Here is a 19129-nt window from a genome sequence, read left to right on the forward strand (position 1 = left end):
AGCATCCAGCATACAATAGCGATTCTGTTACCTGCGGCATCAATATGTGCATAATAGTACGCGTGCAGTGAATCAGCCGTCGAGTGTCGTCGCCAGGCGCCCTTCCTTTAGACTCTCGTGCCTTCGCGACTCGTGAGTCACCCGTGACATATCTAGGTACCTAGAGGGAGGGAGGAATGAGGATACAATATTGTACGATGTACACCAATGTTCCTTAATCCTACCTACCCTAAGCAAAGTGTTATACAGTCTAATTCAATCATTTTTAGGCTGGGGCGTTGCGCGGAGAGCGCCATGTATGCGCAGGCAAGGTCTTTGTCCCTGGCCTAAAAATGGAATGATTTATAACAGTAAAATTACCTATATGGCATCAAGTTACTCTGAATGTAACAAATCGTGATAAATAATAACTAGGTCATAGGTAGGTACAGTCAGAAATCAGTAACTTTCCGAAGCAAGTCTCAGTAAAGTAAAAGATCAGAACACCAAGTTTAATAGGGTTATGTACAGAGAGCGTATGGTCACAAACCGGTCGCTGCCAAAGATGGCAACCGGTCAGGCTTTGAGGCCGACGGCTGGCCGCGTCGGGCGCCCTACATTATGACCACTTGGAGTGCAATCCTATCTCATAGAAATAACCATTACTTATACCTACTACGTTAAGTTGCAATCTTTAAATCCGAATGATGTGCAACTTTCTCTGTACAACACTGACCAAAAACTTTCATCGAGATACCTACTTCTTGCAAGTTAACACAAATGAATTCTTTGGATAGGAGCCAAAAGCCATTTAGTTTGGTATATATTTTTGATGTTATTTGTAACACATTATGGTCCTTGATAATAAAAACTTACGCAATACATAAGATAGGTACTCGTATATCTATGCGTAGCTTAAAAGCATTTGTATCGGACATTTTGTTTCATGCTACGACCTACGTTGACACTCAGGGCAAACTCTGGTCAATGTCGGCAAGGTCATGAGTGTAAAAAGACACAAGTGCATTAATCTTGGTCAAGCAAAGGCACTATCACACTAGTTCCTTTCTACATTCACGCACTTGCCGACCTGACCTAAGTGTGTACGTAGGTATCATGACGAATAAAAGCCATGTTAAACCTTAAAAAGTGGATATTTCTTATTAGTAAGTGCTAAAAAAGCGATGATAGTCTAGTGGTTGAGACATCGCACTCTTTCTTGGAGGGTCTGAGGTTCGATCCCCCGCACGTCTTATTTCTCGGAGTTGAGTAGTCGTATATGCATTTTAAGCAATTAAATATCATCTGGTTTGACGGTGAAGGTAAATATCGCAAGGAAGCCTGCTGCCTGAGCTGAGAGTTTTTCATGATTTTCTGCATGATTTATCATAGATGTGTGAAGTCTGCCGATCCGCACTTGGCCATCGTGGCAGACTGCGGCCAAACTCTTCTTATTTTGAGAGGAGAAACGTGCTCAGTAGTGAACCGGTGATGGGTTGAATGGATGGGATGATGACGAAGTGCTAAAAACCGTAAATCATATAATATACCTACCTATATTGAGTATGTATTTTGTACATGATTATACAATATTTGTGATACTAGCCCGCCTTTGTTCTTATCCGAAAACGATAACAGAATTGATACCACTGTTCAATATACCTAATATTGCATCGATACTCACCTTTGATCATTCATTTGAAATCATTAATATCGAAAGGACTACCTATTTCCTACCTACTAATGCTATTTAGATGTATTTTATAAATGCATAGATTGTTGTAGTGGTGTTGCAATATTAACAGAACTGACGGAATATTAGATAGAGTTCTGTTTAATTTTACTTTTAGATTATGAAGTTTCCTGTCTCGTTTATCATGTTTAAATAATATATTTGATCTTTCTATTGTAATTATACTTGCTAACCCGTCCGACTTCGCTCGAGTTTATTTTTGAAAACCTAGATAGGTAGGTAGGTTTTCATAAAAAAATTATAGATAAGCCTCGATAGCTCAACGATTGAGGAGCGTACTGAATTCCGAAAAGTCGGTGGTTCAAACCCCACCCGTTGCACTATTAAAAAATCTCAAGTTTGTAGAATCTAGATACAATCTAGATACATGTTGGACACACGTAGGTAGGTTGAGATGTCCTTCTACATGTAGGTATAAAAATACATATCGATTTATACTTGTTCACAAAAGTGGAATATCCCCCGATTTTTCAAGATTAGGCATTCCTCTTTCCTGAAGAACTATAAGATTACAAGATTGATAAGAAAATTATAACTTATCATTATGATCAATTTCATCGTTGCTTTATCCTGTATTTCGGAAGCTTCGGAAATGGCTTTCACGATTTTGATGAAATTTTGTATTTAGACAATGTTTTACTTTCCACGTTGAGCTCCCGCGGGAAGAAATCGTAAGACGTCGGGCGAAGCTCGGTCGAGCCCAGCTACTGTATTATTTTATTTGTGTAAATATCTCCCCCAGTAATCATTATTCTGGTGTTGGGCCCTTGTGCGCATTGTCGCTGGTTCGCGGCGCGCATGCAAATGGCAACACATCCGTCTCCAACCAAATCTACGACTACATCCGGTCGATGGAACGGTCTAACGTAAAATAGTCTCGTATATGAGTCGTATCACTATTGATCACACTGCCGTATATAGATTTAACGGTTATAATTACGAAATCCATACTAATATTGATCCATACTTATTATTAATTATTATTAATTTTATAAATGCGAAAGTGTGTCTTTCTCTCCGTCTGTCTGTCTGTCTGTCTGTCTGCTACGTTTTCACGGCCCAACCACTGAACCGATTTTAATGAAATTTGGTACAGACTTTAGATACATTCCGGGGAGGGACATGGGCTACGTTTTATCCCGGAAAATCAAAGAGTTCCTACGAGATTTAAAAAAAATCCGCGGGCATCCTCTATTATTCTATGAGTAATAATTGAAGAATCGCCTGTTCCGTATAGCACTGACCTCCATTTTGTCGTTTATAAGATGAAGTAACGATTTTATGGTATCCTGGTAGGAAGGTAGTAGGTTCGGGTATGCCAGAACCTCACTGTATTGCTACGACTAGCATTTGACTTCGAATTTTTAATGTTTTAATTTAATGATTCTTTTTATGATGGAGTACAATAAAGCATATTTCAATTTCAATACCAATGTGTGAAACTAATGAATGAGTTAAATGTTAAGTAGCAGCGTCATGCTTCCGGAAAGCTATCTAATCGTCAATTGTCTGTGCTGTAGACTGAGATGTGCTTTGCCTTTATATGAGTAGGTACTTCATTTTCATAAGACATGATCGTGTGTTTATACAGGAGCGTAAGTGCGATGTTTTATGGACGAACAACCGCCAACCTAAAAGCTTTTATGGACATGTCTGTCGTCAACTATCAGGACCATATGGCGTAATACTGTCGCGTGAAAAAATCCATGGCACTCTAATATGAGCCGCATTTTAGAAGGCTCGCTAAATGGTTATGGCCTAATCGTCACATTTTAATTGCGTGTGTGTATAAGAAATCTGGTCAAAAATGCACCTAAACTTTCGTTGTATAGGGTACCACGAATAACGTTATACTAAAAGATTAGCTACATAATACGAGTGTGAATGCAGTATTGAACATGAAAAAGGTATAATAGGAGTTGGTAGGTTTTGTACCACATAGGCATTTGGGGTTTTCGGACCTCTGCTATAACGTTCGCGACTTTCAAATTTTTTGTTTTCTTTACACTTTTCATAAGTTATAAGATCTTGACCAAAAGATCGTTGAAAAAATTGTACACTTTTGTGTACTTTTTATTATAAAAGTCCGAAAAAAAGATTAAATTAAATGCTAAAACTATAGACACAAAACCGACCTTATGACTTTAAAGAACTATCTACAAGTTTTATTTCTTAATAAATAAAATTAATTGGAAATTGCAATGTGTGAAATATGCATAAAATGATATTGTGCGTGATATTACCCAGCTCAACCTTAGGGTATCTTTCGTATCACACGGTCGAGTACGGCCTCGTAGTAATTCAATATGGCCAGGCGCCACGCTCGAAAGCACGATTGCTCTTTTGTAACTAATCGTATTATGTGTATATATAAATTACTGTTGTAAACATACCTATTCGTAATAAGAAAAAGCTTAACAATAATGGCTTTTCTATTTTTGTTGGGCTTTCTGTGAGTTTTTATTGCAGACTTTTTCAAATACATACAATACTTAGATATCATTATGTTACAATATTATGTTCACTACTTTAGTTTTCTCTAGAAATACTTGCAGATAATCTCTCTAGGTAATAAAACCAAATCGCGATAATCAACTACAATAATATTATTTCGTTCGCCTGAATTTAGGTTTTTAAAAATCCCGTGGAAATTTCTACAGTTACAATTTGTACAAAAACGATTTTGGGAATACAAAATTTTAGTTCCTAGGTATATCTAATACATAAAAAGCTCGGGAAATTACTCGTGCCAAGAATCGACAGTAAATAAACGAACAAAAATGATACAGGTACATATTATATTTCAAATAAAAATTTAAGATTAACTTTGGATTTCACACTTTATTGATAGAGTTTTTTCTACTAGAGCTTACAGAAAAATGCAATTACATAACTTTTTACAATAATATGCCTAGGTATATACTTATTTATTCGGTTTGCCCAACCATAAAAATACCTAAAGTGGCAGATAGTAGGTAATTAAGCTAAGTCCGAGAGCTTAGTTAGTTCACTCTGGCTTAGTCGACCATGAAGCAGTAGCGTTAATCTGAAAAAACCACTACTTAGTATTTACACGATTATCTACCTGTTAACACTAAGCATAAAGCAGTAGGCTTAGAGGCTTATTCACACTTGTTGAGTACGAGTGCTTGTGGTGATACATTAGTAAATATTATAAACGTTAACGTATTTTTTATAAAAAAGTCATGGGTCACTTTTTCCAACAAAATAATAGGGAATTACGGGTATTATAAGTCTATGGGAATTAACTACCTATATTTATAGATTGATAAGTAACGGATTTCGCCCCTTTATCGTTTGAATTTGATAAGGCAGTTTATAATAGGTCAAGACCGTAACTAATGTTACATAACGGAAACAAAAGATTACCATTGCTTGGGAACTCTGCATATTTTTAACCCCCGACCCAAAAAGAGGGTTGTTACAAGTTTGACGTGTGTATCTGTGTATCTGTCTGTGGCATCGTAGCTCCTAAACGAATGAACCTATTTTAATTTAGTTTTTTTGTTTGAAAGGAAGGAGTGTTCTTAGCTATAATCGAAGAAAATCGGTTCAGCCGTTTGAAAGTTATCAATCAGCTCTTTTCTAGTTTTCTTATAGAGGTTTTTGTGTTGGGGGTTTTTAAATTTTGAGTTATATACTTTCTATCTAAACGAGTATCTAATTTATTATGACCTGCCTACTTATTTGGGTACCTATCTCTCACTTAATAAAGATGACTCATGCTGTACCTACCCACAAAAACGAGGTCTAGAAATTAGAGTTAATACGGTAATGACGCCAACTCATTTTATATACAAACGGTAAATTTAAATTTAATTAAAAAGAAACATTACTGTAATCAATTTAAAAACTCGTTCCAATATTGCATGTTTGAATGAGGTCGTCAACTATAAAGTTGTGTAAAGGTTTAACTAAGTAATAACATTCGTGTAGATAATAATATAGTCTTAGGTCGTTACACCTGTGCACATACACCATAATGCACATATGCTGCTGTAAAACAAAGCGAATGACTTTTTAGTTTTTACTTATATTTTTTTTTTCAGAAGCTGAAATAAATAGATACCTACCTACCTACAATTCTTTATGGCAATCGTCTTAACGAAACACAGTTTCGACTTACATTATTCTTATACGAGTTACTCAGGCTAACACATACGATAATATTAAATTATCGTATGTTTTAACGTACCTATTTAATTAATTCAATTATTTATTAGTTAGGTAGGTAATAAGGTTCACGTTATCAGTTGCGTCAGTGCTTAAAATAGCGGCTTTACAGTCTATACATCCAGTTATGGCTATTCCCTCACACTATATAGAGAACAATTGAATTTGTTGCAAAGCTATGTATGGTAAAGCAGAGCGATCGTTTTCCTGTTGTCTGGATTAATATCAGCATCCAGTATGCGTCCTTTTAACGGATATTTAATTTTAAACCGATGATCATATATGATGACGTGTCAAAAAAATAAAATTAACACAATTCGATCGACGAAACAACATAAATTATGACAACATCTGTTGTTTATTCGCGTCAAAGTCACGTTAAACTTAAAAACTGGTCAAGTGCGAGTCGGACGCGCTCATGAAGGGTTCCGTATCATCGCACAAGATATGTACGTAGGTACCTAACACTTTTATGTAGAATACTGCAAGTTAATGTGATTTAGTAAATTAATTTTTTCGTGGACACTTTTTAATATTTTTTGTGATGTAACCACAGATTCACGGTTTTTGAATTTTTTAATTTAATTATGTACTTGTTTTTCATGATTCTAAGTCAACGGGAAGTACCCTATAGATTTTCTTGACAGACACGACAGTCGAACAGACAGACAGACAACAAAGTGATTCTATAAGGGTTCCCTTTTTCCTTCTGAGGTACGGAACAATTAAAGTATGTACGGTAAAATTATAGTATGTTCGACCATGTGTCCGTTTTTATTACATAGTAAATATGTAAGGTTACCACCTAAGAGCATGATTTTATGAATACTCATTCCACTACATTAAAAAAGGTATATAAGGTAGTGACAGTTTTTCAGACTTGTTAAAGAATGACGACCTCCCTGGCGCAGTGCTGGACGCTTTACGATCTTATAATATACTAGCGGCCCGCCCCGGCTTCGCACGGGTGCAAGTCAAAGTTATAATTTATCGTTAAACTAATGGAAAAGTGGTTATAATGGCTAAAATATAAATGTTTGGTTTATACTATCCGGACTTTTTTGTAGGCATTATTGAGTTCTACAACTTTTCTATAGAAGTCAACCATACATCTCTAACCATTTAGGCAGCGTTCGCGAGAATCGTTAACGTACGGCAGTTTTTTCGACGCCTTACTCCACAATTTTCACTACCACGAAAAATCCTATTTATTTTCCGGGATAAAATATAGCCTATACGGATTCGGAAGAATCCCTCTAAGTAATGGTAAAAGAAATTTTGAAATCGGTCCAGTAGTTTTTGAGCCTATTCAATACAAACATACAAAAATACAAAGGTTTCCTCTTTATAATATTATTAGTATAGATAAGTGGGAGATCACAGGTTTGATTCCCGTCAGGGGTGGGAATCATCACACTTCGCACTATAATATTATAAAGGAGAAAGTTTGTATGTGTGTGTGTGTGTGCGTGTGTGTATGTTTGTTACTCCTTCACGCAAAAACTACTGGACGGATTGGGCTGAAATTTAGAATTGAGATAGATTATACCCTGGATTAGCACATAGGCTACTTTTTATCCCGGAAAATCAAAGAGTTCCCACGGGAATTTTAAAAAACCTACATCCACGCGAACGAAGTCGCGGGTATAACCTAGTAGTTTCTAAATTGTCACTGGTCTGGTCTGATCGAAAGCTACGGCCGTGGCAAGTTACCACCCTAGCTGCGGGAAAGCCGCAAAAAGAGCGTTCCGCTGTAACGCCGTGTAAAAACTAGACCAAGTTAGTCTGCATCAACGCTTAACCATCTTGAGCAGTCAATAGCTAAATTATTGTAATAGAATAAAATAATACTCTGACCGCAGGGTGAACAAAAACCAAATCATAGAGCCTCAAAGATGGAGTCATAGGTTTCACCTACCTAGAACCTAGGAAGGATGCATTTTTATACCATTTGTTAGCAGTTACAGTGTATCTAGTGTCAGGATTACATATTCTGGGGTACCTATTTGGCTAAGACATTATAGGTCGTTTATACTAGTTAGACGATTTTATAATTTGTTATAGCCAGATAACCCTGCAATATCTATCCGAATGTGACTATGCAAAAAATATTAATCCTGGGAAATCCGGTAGAATGGCAACCTGAAGTACAGCGCGGCGAGACCACGCGAGACGACGACGCGTCGGTTGGTTGCGATTAGGCCACACATAAGTCAACGCCACTGCCAAGGTCAAACGGTCGTCCGACCTCGTCAAACAATCGTAAAAATTCGATGCGATCGAACTTCTTAGTGTAAGGCGTAAGCCCACATCAACAAGATAATGAGCAATGACGATAGCTCTTATCTTGCCTGCTCACTTGTAGTTAGGTACAGAGATAGTTTCCTGTTCAGAGAGTTGGTGATTGATTTATCTACCTACCTAGTAACTACATACATCGAAAATGCTGATGGTGAAATTTTTGCTCGATGGGAGACATGGTGATCTCATCAACACGTTGCTTATGTGTGGTCTATAATCTACTCAAACAGTAGGTAATTTTTAGATTAGTAGAAAAGGTTTGCGTGTGTACTGTGTATGTACCTACTTATAGGTTATGTAAGTAAATACATTTACATACTTAATAAATATTGGTCCCTTGAAAAGAAGAGTGAATAGGCATCTTCTGGGCAGGCGCGCTCTACCTTAGGCTGCATTATCTCCTGTTTGGTGTGATTGAAGCTAAGCGCAAGCATAAATGATTAAATAGTTATTAAAAAACTTGGATTATATCTTGAATTGTTGTACATAACAATTGTTTTTCAAGAGATAGGTACATGTGCAGAGAAAGTCGATCTGCGTAAATTTGCGAACTTGCTGTGCTGGGTTGAATGATCGCTCGAACCGGTCAGACGGGCGGCCACGGCATATAAAAGATCCACCCGGGAATGTGCCTCCGACGGGTGACTCCCTCCCTACTCTATCTGCACCCAGATATTTCCGGCAAGAATTGATAACTTTAAACTGAGCGGAAATCTCGGCTAACGCTACCATATTATAGAATACTAAATTAGAAATCGAGGATTGGAAAATTAAATCCATGCATTTTATGTTATCAATAAATTAATCGCTTAGATATTTTATCAATAATAACTACGTAACTACTTGTGATTTCAACAATATGTATGTTATGTTAATGTTAATGTAGGCTAGGCTGCAACTTCGTAATTTATAAGCTACGTAAATGGACGAAGTCGACGGCAAAAGCTAGTCGATAATACGTTTACTGAAAACTTTAGTATTCACTTCGATATACTTCTAACACTGTTTATTAATATTATGTACCGGTTACAGTTAAAAGCAAAACGTGAGTATGAACACGTTTCTACAGTTCTTTATCAATGAAAGCTGCTTTATAAATTTTCTTTATTCGTAGGAAACAATGGGAAGGAGAAGGAAAATTCCCGAAGCAAGGAGGCGACTTCACCAGCGGCCCGTTCTGCTAACGGTCAGTATAACCACTTACCTACTATTATTTGGGAAACTGGCGATCAAAACGGTGTAGTTACACTTCTGATCAAAATACTGTTTCTTTAATCCGAACATTTTCGCCATACATAGATATCTAAACATACATATCTGAACTAATTTTTTAGCTAAACGGCCTAAAACTATCCTCAAACTTAGACCAAAGTACGTGATTTAGATCAAATTACAGAAAAGTTTCAACAGCTGTTATTTAGTTGCTCTTCCTGTACAATTTTATTTCACGCAATTACACCGTTTTTTTCGCCAACTCGATTTTTTATTCTGCTGTATAACCAAAGGACACCCAACATTTTCTATGGGGAGTTGAGAACAAAATAAACCTTGAGCTTTACATATAGGTTGTAGGTCCTACTTAGGTAGGTATAATTCTTTGAGATTGAGGGAGTGAGGAACCATTTAATTATGAGGTAGACCTAAATGCTCAAATTCTCGGTTAACTCGAACCAACAGATTTTCATTGTTTATTCAACAGAGATATAGAAAAAAGAAAATGGAGAAAATGTCAAAATATATAACTTTCTAGGGTTAGAAAGTGCGTTCCGTTTACACGATCAAATAGAGAAGACTGTTTTCAAAAATTCCGTTCTTCGCTCTTTATAGCAGTATTGACTTAGTATATGTAGGTAGATACCTACCTTCTTTAAGGACCGTTTAAAGTGAAAGTTTAAGGGTGAATAAAGACCGTTTGGTACCATTTTGGCGGTACTTATACAGATTGTTGACGGTTATCTTTTGCGTTGACTCGCATTAACTTATAGCGTTGCTACAGCAATAATGGAGCTTAGAATGAATGAGCGAGTAATGATCGAGCTTTTCATTGGGAAACGGAGGGTTGATCGCGGGGGTGTGCGGAGGTGCCTGGGTGTGCGCGGCGTAGGGTGCGATTAGGGTTGTACGCTTCTTGGGCTACGTTTATCACTTTTTGCTCGAGATCATTGAAGATGAGCAGCATTCAGCACATATACCTACATCCTAACGATCTGCAAGAGGCGAAAAGCCATAAGGACGGTCACAAAGCATTTTTCAGTCCGAAAATGCGAATAAGGCGAATATAAAGGGTCGTTCGTAACGGCGGACACGTCGTCGACCATCACATTTGCGGTATTAATATATTGTATATCGAGTACTATCAAGTAAATACACGATGACTTTTGGGAGGATCAATTATTTATATTATAGTCTGCCAACCCGCATTGGACCAGCGTGGAAGACTATGGCTTAAAACCTTCTCATTCTGAGAGGAGCCCAGTACCCAGTAGTGGGCCAGTAATGGGTTGACCGTGATGAAATAATGAAGAGATTAATACTTTTTATTTTAAAGCTTACCGCTTACCGCTTAGCTTTTATTTTACAGCTTTAGTAGTAATTTCTAGGAGTAGTACCTACCTAGCTTATTATCTGTTGTCATAATAAAAGACAAGTGTGACGTAGAAACGTGAAACAGAACGCTTGCTGTATCTCGACTTTTATTTTAGGAATTTGGGTTTCCATAGTAAATTTTCAAATTTAAATAATCTGAAAGGGTGTAACCCCTAAAATAAGGGATATCTGGCAACCCTAAAGGTGAGACATCGCGCACATGGTGTCCCGGGGGGTTGCGACTGGCGGAGGATAACGCGCACGCGCGGCCTCCACCCTGCCGGCGTTACCCGGTCACCCCCGCTCCCTTTTTTCTCCCCGCTCTGCAGGGGCGACGACTCCAAGAGACACCGCATTCTACTCACATTTTTTGCGGAAATTGGAATCCTCTCTGGATATTAACTGGTGTATGCACAAGTTCGACAACATTGCCTGTCATTACCACATTTCAAAACGATTGCGGCTTAATAGCCGCTTCAGATAGCTTGTTTAATTTACCGCCAATCGTAAGTCATAACAATATTGCCTCCGATTAAACCACAAGCAAGACACAACACAATGAAATAACACTGCGAACTGTTTATATTATTTTACTTATAATAATGGAAATTGTGAAATGATGGCTCTAGGAATGTATTGCTACCTATTTTCATCATACGACTATTTAAGTATACATATATAGAAGGAAAGTACATTTCATTAGAATAAAATGCTTAAATCTTCCTTAGATTATAAATTCCTTGGATTAAAAAGCAAAAGGGAGGTCTTTTCAAATAATTAAATTGAGTGAAAATAATTAAAAGCTACGTTGAATAGCAGTTTCAAGGTAAATCTGTGGTCACGAAACACAATAGCGTCGTTTATTTAGAATCTAAATAGACGACGTTATTCTAAATTTTAGTTGGATATAAAATGCATAGGTCTTTTACTAACTAACCGCCTACGATAAAATTGCCCGCATTTTGTCATACTAATGATTCACCCCTAATCTTTATGAACCAAATAATATTTTAATAGAACAAAAGCGACCCAACAACGGATAATAAAATATTATGCTAATAATTCGAAAACACAATGTCAGCCTGTCTCCAAACGTGACATATCAATGGGACAAACGTTTAGATAATGGTACATCCGTCTTTGGGAATGAGTAGGTGGAATAAATTTTGTTCGCTGCATTGTTTTGAATAAATAATTGTAGCGTAGTGCACAGAGATTATCTTTTTACTGAAGATTGATCATTGAAGTCCATTAAAATCCATACTTCCATACTATACCTGTTAATATTAGGTATGAATATGAAAGTGTTTCGACTTTCTTTTCACAGACTATTTTGACGAAAGTTATAGAAATAGCTTGCATCTTGGCGAAGGACATAGGGCACCTTTTGTCCCCGAAAATCAAAAAGTTCCCACGGGATTCTCAAAACACAAAATCCGCACGAAGTCGCGGGCATCATCTAGTAATAAATAAATCCTTAATGAGACATTTACAATAAAGAAAATAAAATTTAAAAATAAATATAGAAACACGTTATCTTCATTTTTTACTGAAAACCTTAATTAACCTAAAATACCTGATATTATTAATCTGATTAACCACACCCAAACAGAATACGGTTATGATTTTGTGTTATCATTTTTTATCTAGGTATCATCATATTATATCAGAAACGTTGACTATAGTCTTTTCGCTACTCGCAATATTACAAACATTAAACTAATCTAATGGGAAATTATTTATGTTAGGATTTGTGATATTGTTTGGTAATTTTTAGTTGATTTACGATGAAATTAGTTTTATGAGGGTAAAAACTTATGTGTCAACTAGTCTTCATTGCATTGTTAGAGATGGTGTATCTACAACAATGCAATAATATTATAACTTTCAATAATTTTAATAAGTAGATATGTGTATGGGTGTATGATAAGGATAATGAAAACTATAGTATAAACTAGGGCATAGTTGCAACATTATACTATCTAAGTACTTCTCATATAATTTGCTTTAAGGCGAATCGTGACCTTAAAGTAAAACGTCGTAAACTAAAGGACGTACATAGACAAAACGGTAAACCGGTACCGGTAAAAGAAGTAAAAACCCAATTGAACTCCTAATACAGGCATACCTCCACAGAGCTAATATTGAGTGTAGCTTTTTAATAACGGGCATGTTTCGATGATGTCATAACTCAAAACAGGCCACTTTTCCGTCGGACAACTGGTTAATTAGTTAGAGTCTTCCATTACCAGTCTTGTGTGAGCCAGTGTCGTGGTATTTGTTAATTGTCGCCAGTCTTTATTATCGACCAGCACGATAACGTTGTTGCCGCTTTCTTTTTTGTTTACCGTACAAGTATCGTCAAAAGGGAAGTTCATACTGTTGATATTGACTAAGCTTTAGATTTTTCCCTTTAGCCTATGTTCTACCGGGTATTTATATACTTACTTATGTTTTTATGTAAGTATATATTTTATTGAGCACCACAGAAACAAAAAACAAAAACAAACACAAAATTTTACCTACCTACAATGAACCGGTTTTATCGCTAAAGAGCGATCTTTTCAAAACAACCTTCACTAGGGAGAAATAGGTATAATAATAATTGGCAATTCTATAAAATAAACTTAAATCTAAATTAAAACTTAAAAAAAAAAAAAATTAAAAACTAAAATGAATTAAATTAAATCTAAAACCTCATCGAGACCACCGCAGCGAGGTATTGTACCCAAGATGCTGGCAGCATTTTAACCCTTTGGATAGCTAAACTAATTCTTTAACCAAGGTAAACTGCCTAGCTCTTGGATCCCCGGTTGACTCAGAAATTAAATAAAATATGAACGGTAGGTGGTGGTGTAAAATGCATTTTTACATGCAAAAACCTAAATAAAGTACACCAATGTTAAATTATAATAACGTGTCATATAAATACACTAATTTAAAAAATTTAAATTATACTAAATGAAAGTTCATGACCAAAATACTAGACGTAAAACTTCTCAAGTTCCTAGGTAGGAAACTAAATTATTCTCATTTACTTACCTAACTTCTTTTAATTAGAGTGTATACATACAGGAATATTACAGTGACATTAATTAACATTATGAGGAAAATGGTATTAATTAGTTGTAATTTTATCGGGAAACCGCAAAACGTGTCAAATTCCTGTTTATTTTCCAAGATGCCAAAAACTAAAACTCAAGTCTATTAGGTTAGGTAGGTTGAGTTTTCGTTTATGATTTAAAACCTTCTGAACTAGACTGATTTTAAAAGTGAATACCAATAAACACTGCGCCAGTGCCAGGACTCATCTCAAGCGGAGAGGATACCCATACTCAGTAGTGGGCCAGCATGGGGTTGATCATGATGACCAATAAATTCCATTTTTAAGCTCTGAACTGAAAGCTAAAAAGTTTGTATGTTCTAAAAAAGATTTACGTCTGGCAGGAATCAAAGCTACATGCAAATGCAAAATGAATCCAATAGGTACCTACTGTATCACTAACAGTCAGTAGGTAGGTATTTAGGTATTGCTATATAAATGTATTATTATGTACATATTTGGAGTACGGCCATATATGGCTGGCCTGGCGTGAACAGGGAAAGAAATAATTTCACAATAATTTTTAATTATAAGGCGAATATTTAAGTAATAAGTAGGTATGTTTTAATTATAGTATCAATTACGTGGATAAAAAGAGTATTTAGCAAGTAACTACTGTAATTATTGAAATTCACTCGTGTTTCTTGTTAAAGCGAATATCCATGAGGACATTCCTACACTGTTTTAAATTTAGTCGCCCGCGTCCGTAAGGTCATCTTTGCACACTTAGGTTGAAATCTATAGAGCGCACTTTGACTTTGCTTAGACTTAAGTTTCAATTAAAATGAGACAGATTTACACCAGCGGTATAACGCTGTCTCGTTTTAAGTGTCTTAAGTCTGAGCAAAGTCAAAGCTATAGACCTCAGCCTAAACCCTCCCGCGATTTAAATCACTGCCCTTAAATTTTCACTTTTTTCCTATCGTTTTCCCTTGCACATGGTTCGCCGATTACATCTCCTCCCCTTAACTATGCGCACTAATTCTTAATTTATTCTTGGCTTACAGCTCTACCGGTAAACGTTTACTTACGCCATTTTGCACAATTTGGACGTCTTCCAGAAAATACCTACCTCATGAAAAACCAGAATAGTAAACATGTGGATACACGGTTCCAGGCCTCATTCATTAACGCACTAAAAATAAAATTCCGTTTGCTAAGTAGTTTAATAAAATATTCACAATAATAATTTATGAAAGATAAAAAACTTGGCAATATTCCTGCCGATTGGGTAATCTTGCCCATACGCCAACTTACAAATCTTACGTAAACTATTTTTTATTTTGATGCTTTGCTAAAAACAAATAACCCTTTTTACAAATAAAAAGCCGTGGGAAAGTATTGTCGCACTGATTATTATGCTTGGGTAGTGAAATACTTGATTACCTTAAATACCTAGTTTCATGCATATTAATCCATACTAATATCATCCATACTATCCATACTAATCCATAGGAACTAACGCACTTACTGCAAAAATGCCTATCGCCTGTCTGTCTGTCTGCTAGTTTTTCACGGCAATTCGTCGAACCGATTTTAACAAAATTTGGTAGTACTCACACAGATAGCTATGCATCCTGGGGAAGAGTCTCACAACATTTTCCCGTAAAATCAAAGAGTTCTTGATAAAAAAAAATCTAAATCCACGTGAATGAAGTAGCGGAACCCATTTTTGTATAGATATCCCGGAGACGGACATAGACTAGGTACTAGGTAGGTACTTTTTATCCCGGAAAATCAAAGAGTTCGCACGCACCGCATGAGATTTTTAAAATCCTAAGTCACGGATATCATTTCGTATTTTTGTACTCGTATTATTCGAAACTCCATCGTGTACCGATGTAAAATTATTAAGTACTTGTACTATTGATAAAGTAATTTTAGTATGAGGCACCAAGCAAAATATTGGCAAAGGTAAATGACTGCGAGCTGTAGCCTGTTGCGATACTGTATCTCTATCTACCTACTTGGCAAAGAGTTCGTTGAACTGTACCGTTTGTCTACAACAATGATATAATTAATAATTCATTCTGCAACCGTGAATGTTTCAGTGCAACCCGTGATCGTTTGCGTCAAAGATGATAACTATTACCTACTTAAAGTTTAAGTTTGCTGAATTATGAAAAATTAAATTTTAATTAGTTAATTAGTAAAAATTCCGTCTAATTCATCTCCTTTGAAAACAAGCAGTAATGTACAAGCCATAGAGGCATAAATACCCTGCCTACGTTAGTTCAAATACCTGAACGCTCATTTTTCATCATGAGTGATCTGCCATCTACAATCAAAATGCCTACCCTGGCTTTAAGCCCTATGCACACACCTGAAAACAAGGTAGCATTTTATTATAAAAAGAGAAGACGAATCGAAATAATTTTTTTTGGCGAAATATTAAAATCGATCCATCTCGAAATTTGAAAATATCTAATTCGGAAAATGATGTAAATACTTGATCAAAATTTTAAATCAGCATATTTATTCTAATGTAAGGTTTTGTTTTTATTTTTATTGAAAATATGTTTAAATGTGACGTAGCGCGGAGAAGGAAGAGCGGGACCCTGCGATATATTTCCGAACTCACTTCAGGGTTCCCGACACAATAAAATTGTGAAACAACTTAGTATGTTTAACAACAAATTATTTTTATGTATCATTTTCAAAATAATTTTAAATTCAGCAAGTCAGTGCTAGGAAAACACAGAAAATCAAAATAGCTAGGAAATAGATACGACATTTGGGTCTGAAAACTTGAGACAACTCGTAACGAATTTCCAAATGAATAACATGTTTTTAATATATAAATAGGTCAGTTTAAAAAACGTCCTCAACGAGTCATCTGTGGAAATGTCTTAGTAGCTTCATGTTATTCATGTCATTCGTCACATCCACCGATACGTTCGCGAAGGTCCCTTCCTTAGCGAGAGAAGGTCAGTTCCGCTTGGCGTCCTCATTATTCAACGAAAGTGAGTCACTGTACCTACTATCGGACTAATTACTTTTTGTCTACATTCCTCCTTCATTACCTTGATGTTTTTCCAATGGTTGCCTTACTTAAAGACAAGGTTTCCAATAAATCTACCGCTTTATATAGGTAAGTCTATTGACTTGTACTAATTATAACATAAAATTTTAATCAATTTTATTCGCTCAGTACTCAGTATATATAGGTGATATATAAGTAAAATTTATGAAAGGAAAGACTAGCTGAAAAATTATCAACGTGCAGCTCGAACCGCCTGCTACGACCTATAAACTGAAAAGTATTGACAGAAACACACGAGTGAAGCCGGAATGGATATGTAGGTTAGGTATCCATAAGATTATACTTGTATAATATCAAAAACTAAGTAGGTAGGTATATTTGAGAGTTGAGTGACGTTAATCTCATACAACATACAATAAAAAGAAAAATCCTGACTCATTGATTGACTTATTACCGCCCTACCCAAAGCGGTGGACCTAGAAAGCTGAAATTTTGAACAGAGGTTCAGAGGTTCCAGAGATAAGGGATACGATCGGATTTAGCAAAAATCCTACGGCAGCCGCTAGTGACTTTATTATTAGTAAATAGGCAACTGCTATCTGAAATATTACAAACTAACATACCTATTGCAAGAGGAAAATCAGGCTAGGTGCTACGAATTTAATAAATTCGCCTAGGTAATGCAAAATTTAGAGAGCGTAAAGAATATACGGTTTAGTTTTCACAGTTTTATCGTTAACTCGGTTGCTGAAGCGCAGATTAGTCTGATGACTAATCAGAGCAATGTCGAATTTTAATTGAGGACCTCGTATAAAAACTGGCATCTTTTTATACGCAGACAGCAAGCAGACAAGATACTGCAGCAAAAGAAAAATATTCTTATAAGCCGAGTATCACTACCCATAATATTATAATTGCGAAAATGTGTGTTATTTGCAAAGGAGCAACGCGCAACGAGATTTTTTACATGTAGTTAAAGACCTGGAGAGTGACATGGACTACTAGTCCTTCCTGTGTGTACATATTATATCCCGGAAAAACAAAGGATTCCTGCGGTATTTTTAAAAAACTTCGTGCCACAGGTTTGCCAATGTGCGAAACAACATGATTGCCGCCACCTGAAATAAAAAACATGAACTGACATTGAAAAATAGTCTATTATGGATTTTAGAATAACACATTTAAGTAGAATAGGGAAAACGAAAACCATATCAGAAGCCAAAACAAGCCAAATTAAAGGACGGGGCACTATGTACCTTTTCTAGAAGCGTTTCGTCCTTTCATCCTATTTTCGAAACGTCCGTCATAGCTTCAGACTGGATGGAGCTAGAAAGCTGAAATCTATATACATACATTATAGTTCGTTAGTATTGTTTTCTCAAAAGATTTATTAATAGCCAGTCGTTAGTGATCAGTCACTGCCAAGAGTGAGATAAAAATATAACTGAACCCTATGGGTATAGGTATACCTACCTACATAAACATGGGCCGGTCGATAAGAGGTCACACAATGAGGTGACCACGTCATATATTATTTACTAAAAGGCATATTATGATTTTAGTACATGAGTGTTAGCTGGTAGGTACTATTTGACCTAAGAATGTTGGTACGAAACTCTTGGGAGGTCACAAGGATCGAGCAGTGGTTACAACGGCCAGAAATAATATCACAATCACATTATGAGTTTGTTTATTGCACATAATAAACCACACATAATTATCGTCAGTAATATCTTTACACAAACTTGAATACAATTAATATTACAAATAAAAGTCTCACACACAGTGCGCGTCATTGGGAGGTTGAGCAGAGAGAGAAAGAGACGAGGACAAGCCACAGAGTAAGTACATTATGTGTGTTACGTTGTATGCATACCACATAAATATTATATTTCTAACACTTCCCCTTATGCATATAACGTAAACAGCAAAAAAATAAAAAATTATAAATTACTCTATGACTACAAAAGTATACATTACATTTCTCATCCTGATATATGTCGAACACAAAGCTCATAAATAAACATGTTATGCTTTTTCTTGTCTAGAGGTTTGGTCAACACATCAGCAATCATTTTCTCTGTACACAAATATTTTACAGTCACAAAGTTGCTATTTACAAGGTCCTTTACATAGTGATAACGAATATCAATGTGTTTAGTGCGCTTGTGACAATATTCTTTACACTCTAATAATCTGTGCGCACTTTGATTGTCGTTATACACAGTTA

At 36.0% G+C, this 19129-nt stretch overlaps 1 protein-coding gene across 1 annotated transcript in view; it reads left to right on the forward strand.

The window, feature by feature from the left end:
* The window catches only part of LOC123868515, a 191624-nt gene that overhangs the window by 159234 nt on the left and 13261 nt on the right, over positions 1-19129 (forward strand). Inside the window, exon 14 of the mRNA XM_045911069.1 lies at positions 9342-9413. Within this exon, the coding sequence (XP_045767025.1) occupies positions 9342-9413 (72 nt within the window). The remainder of the gene's footprint in view (positions 1-9341; positions 9414-19129) is intronic.

Source organism: Maniola jurtina, chromosome 1 (assembly GCF_905333055.1).
Source record: "Maniola jurtina chromosome 1, ilManJurt1.1, whole genome shotgun sequence".
Classification (NCBI taxonomy): domain Eukaryota; kingdom Metazoa; phylum Arthropoda; class Insecta; order Lepidoptera; family Nymphalidae; genus Maniola; species Maniola jurtina.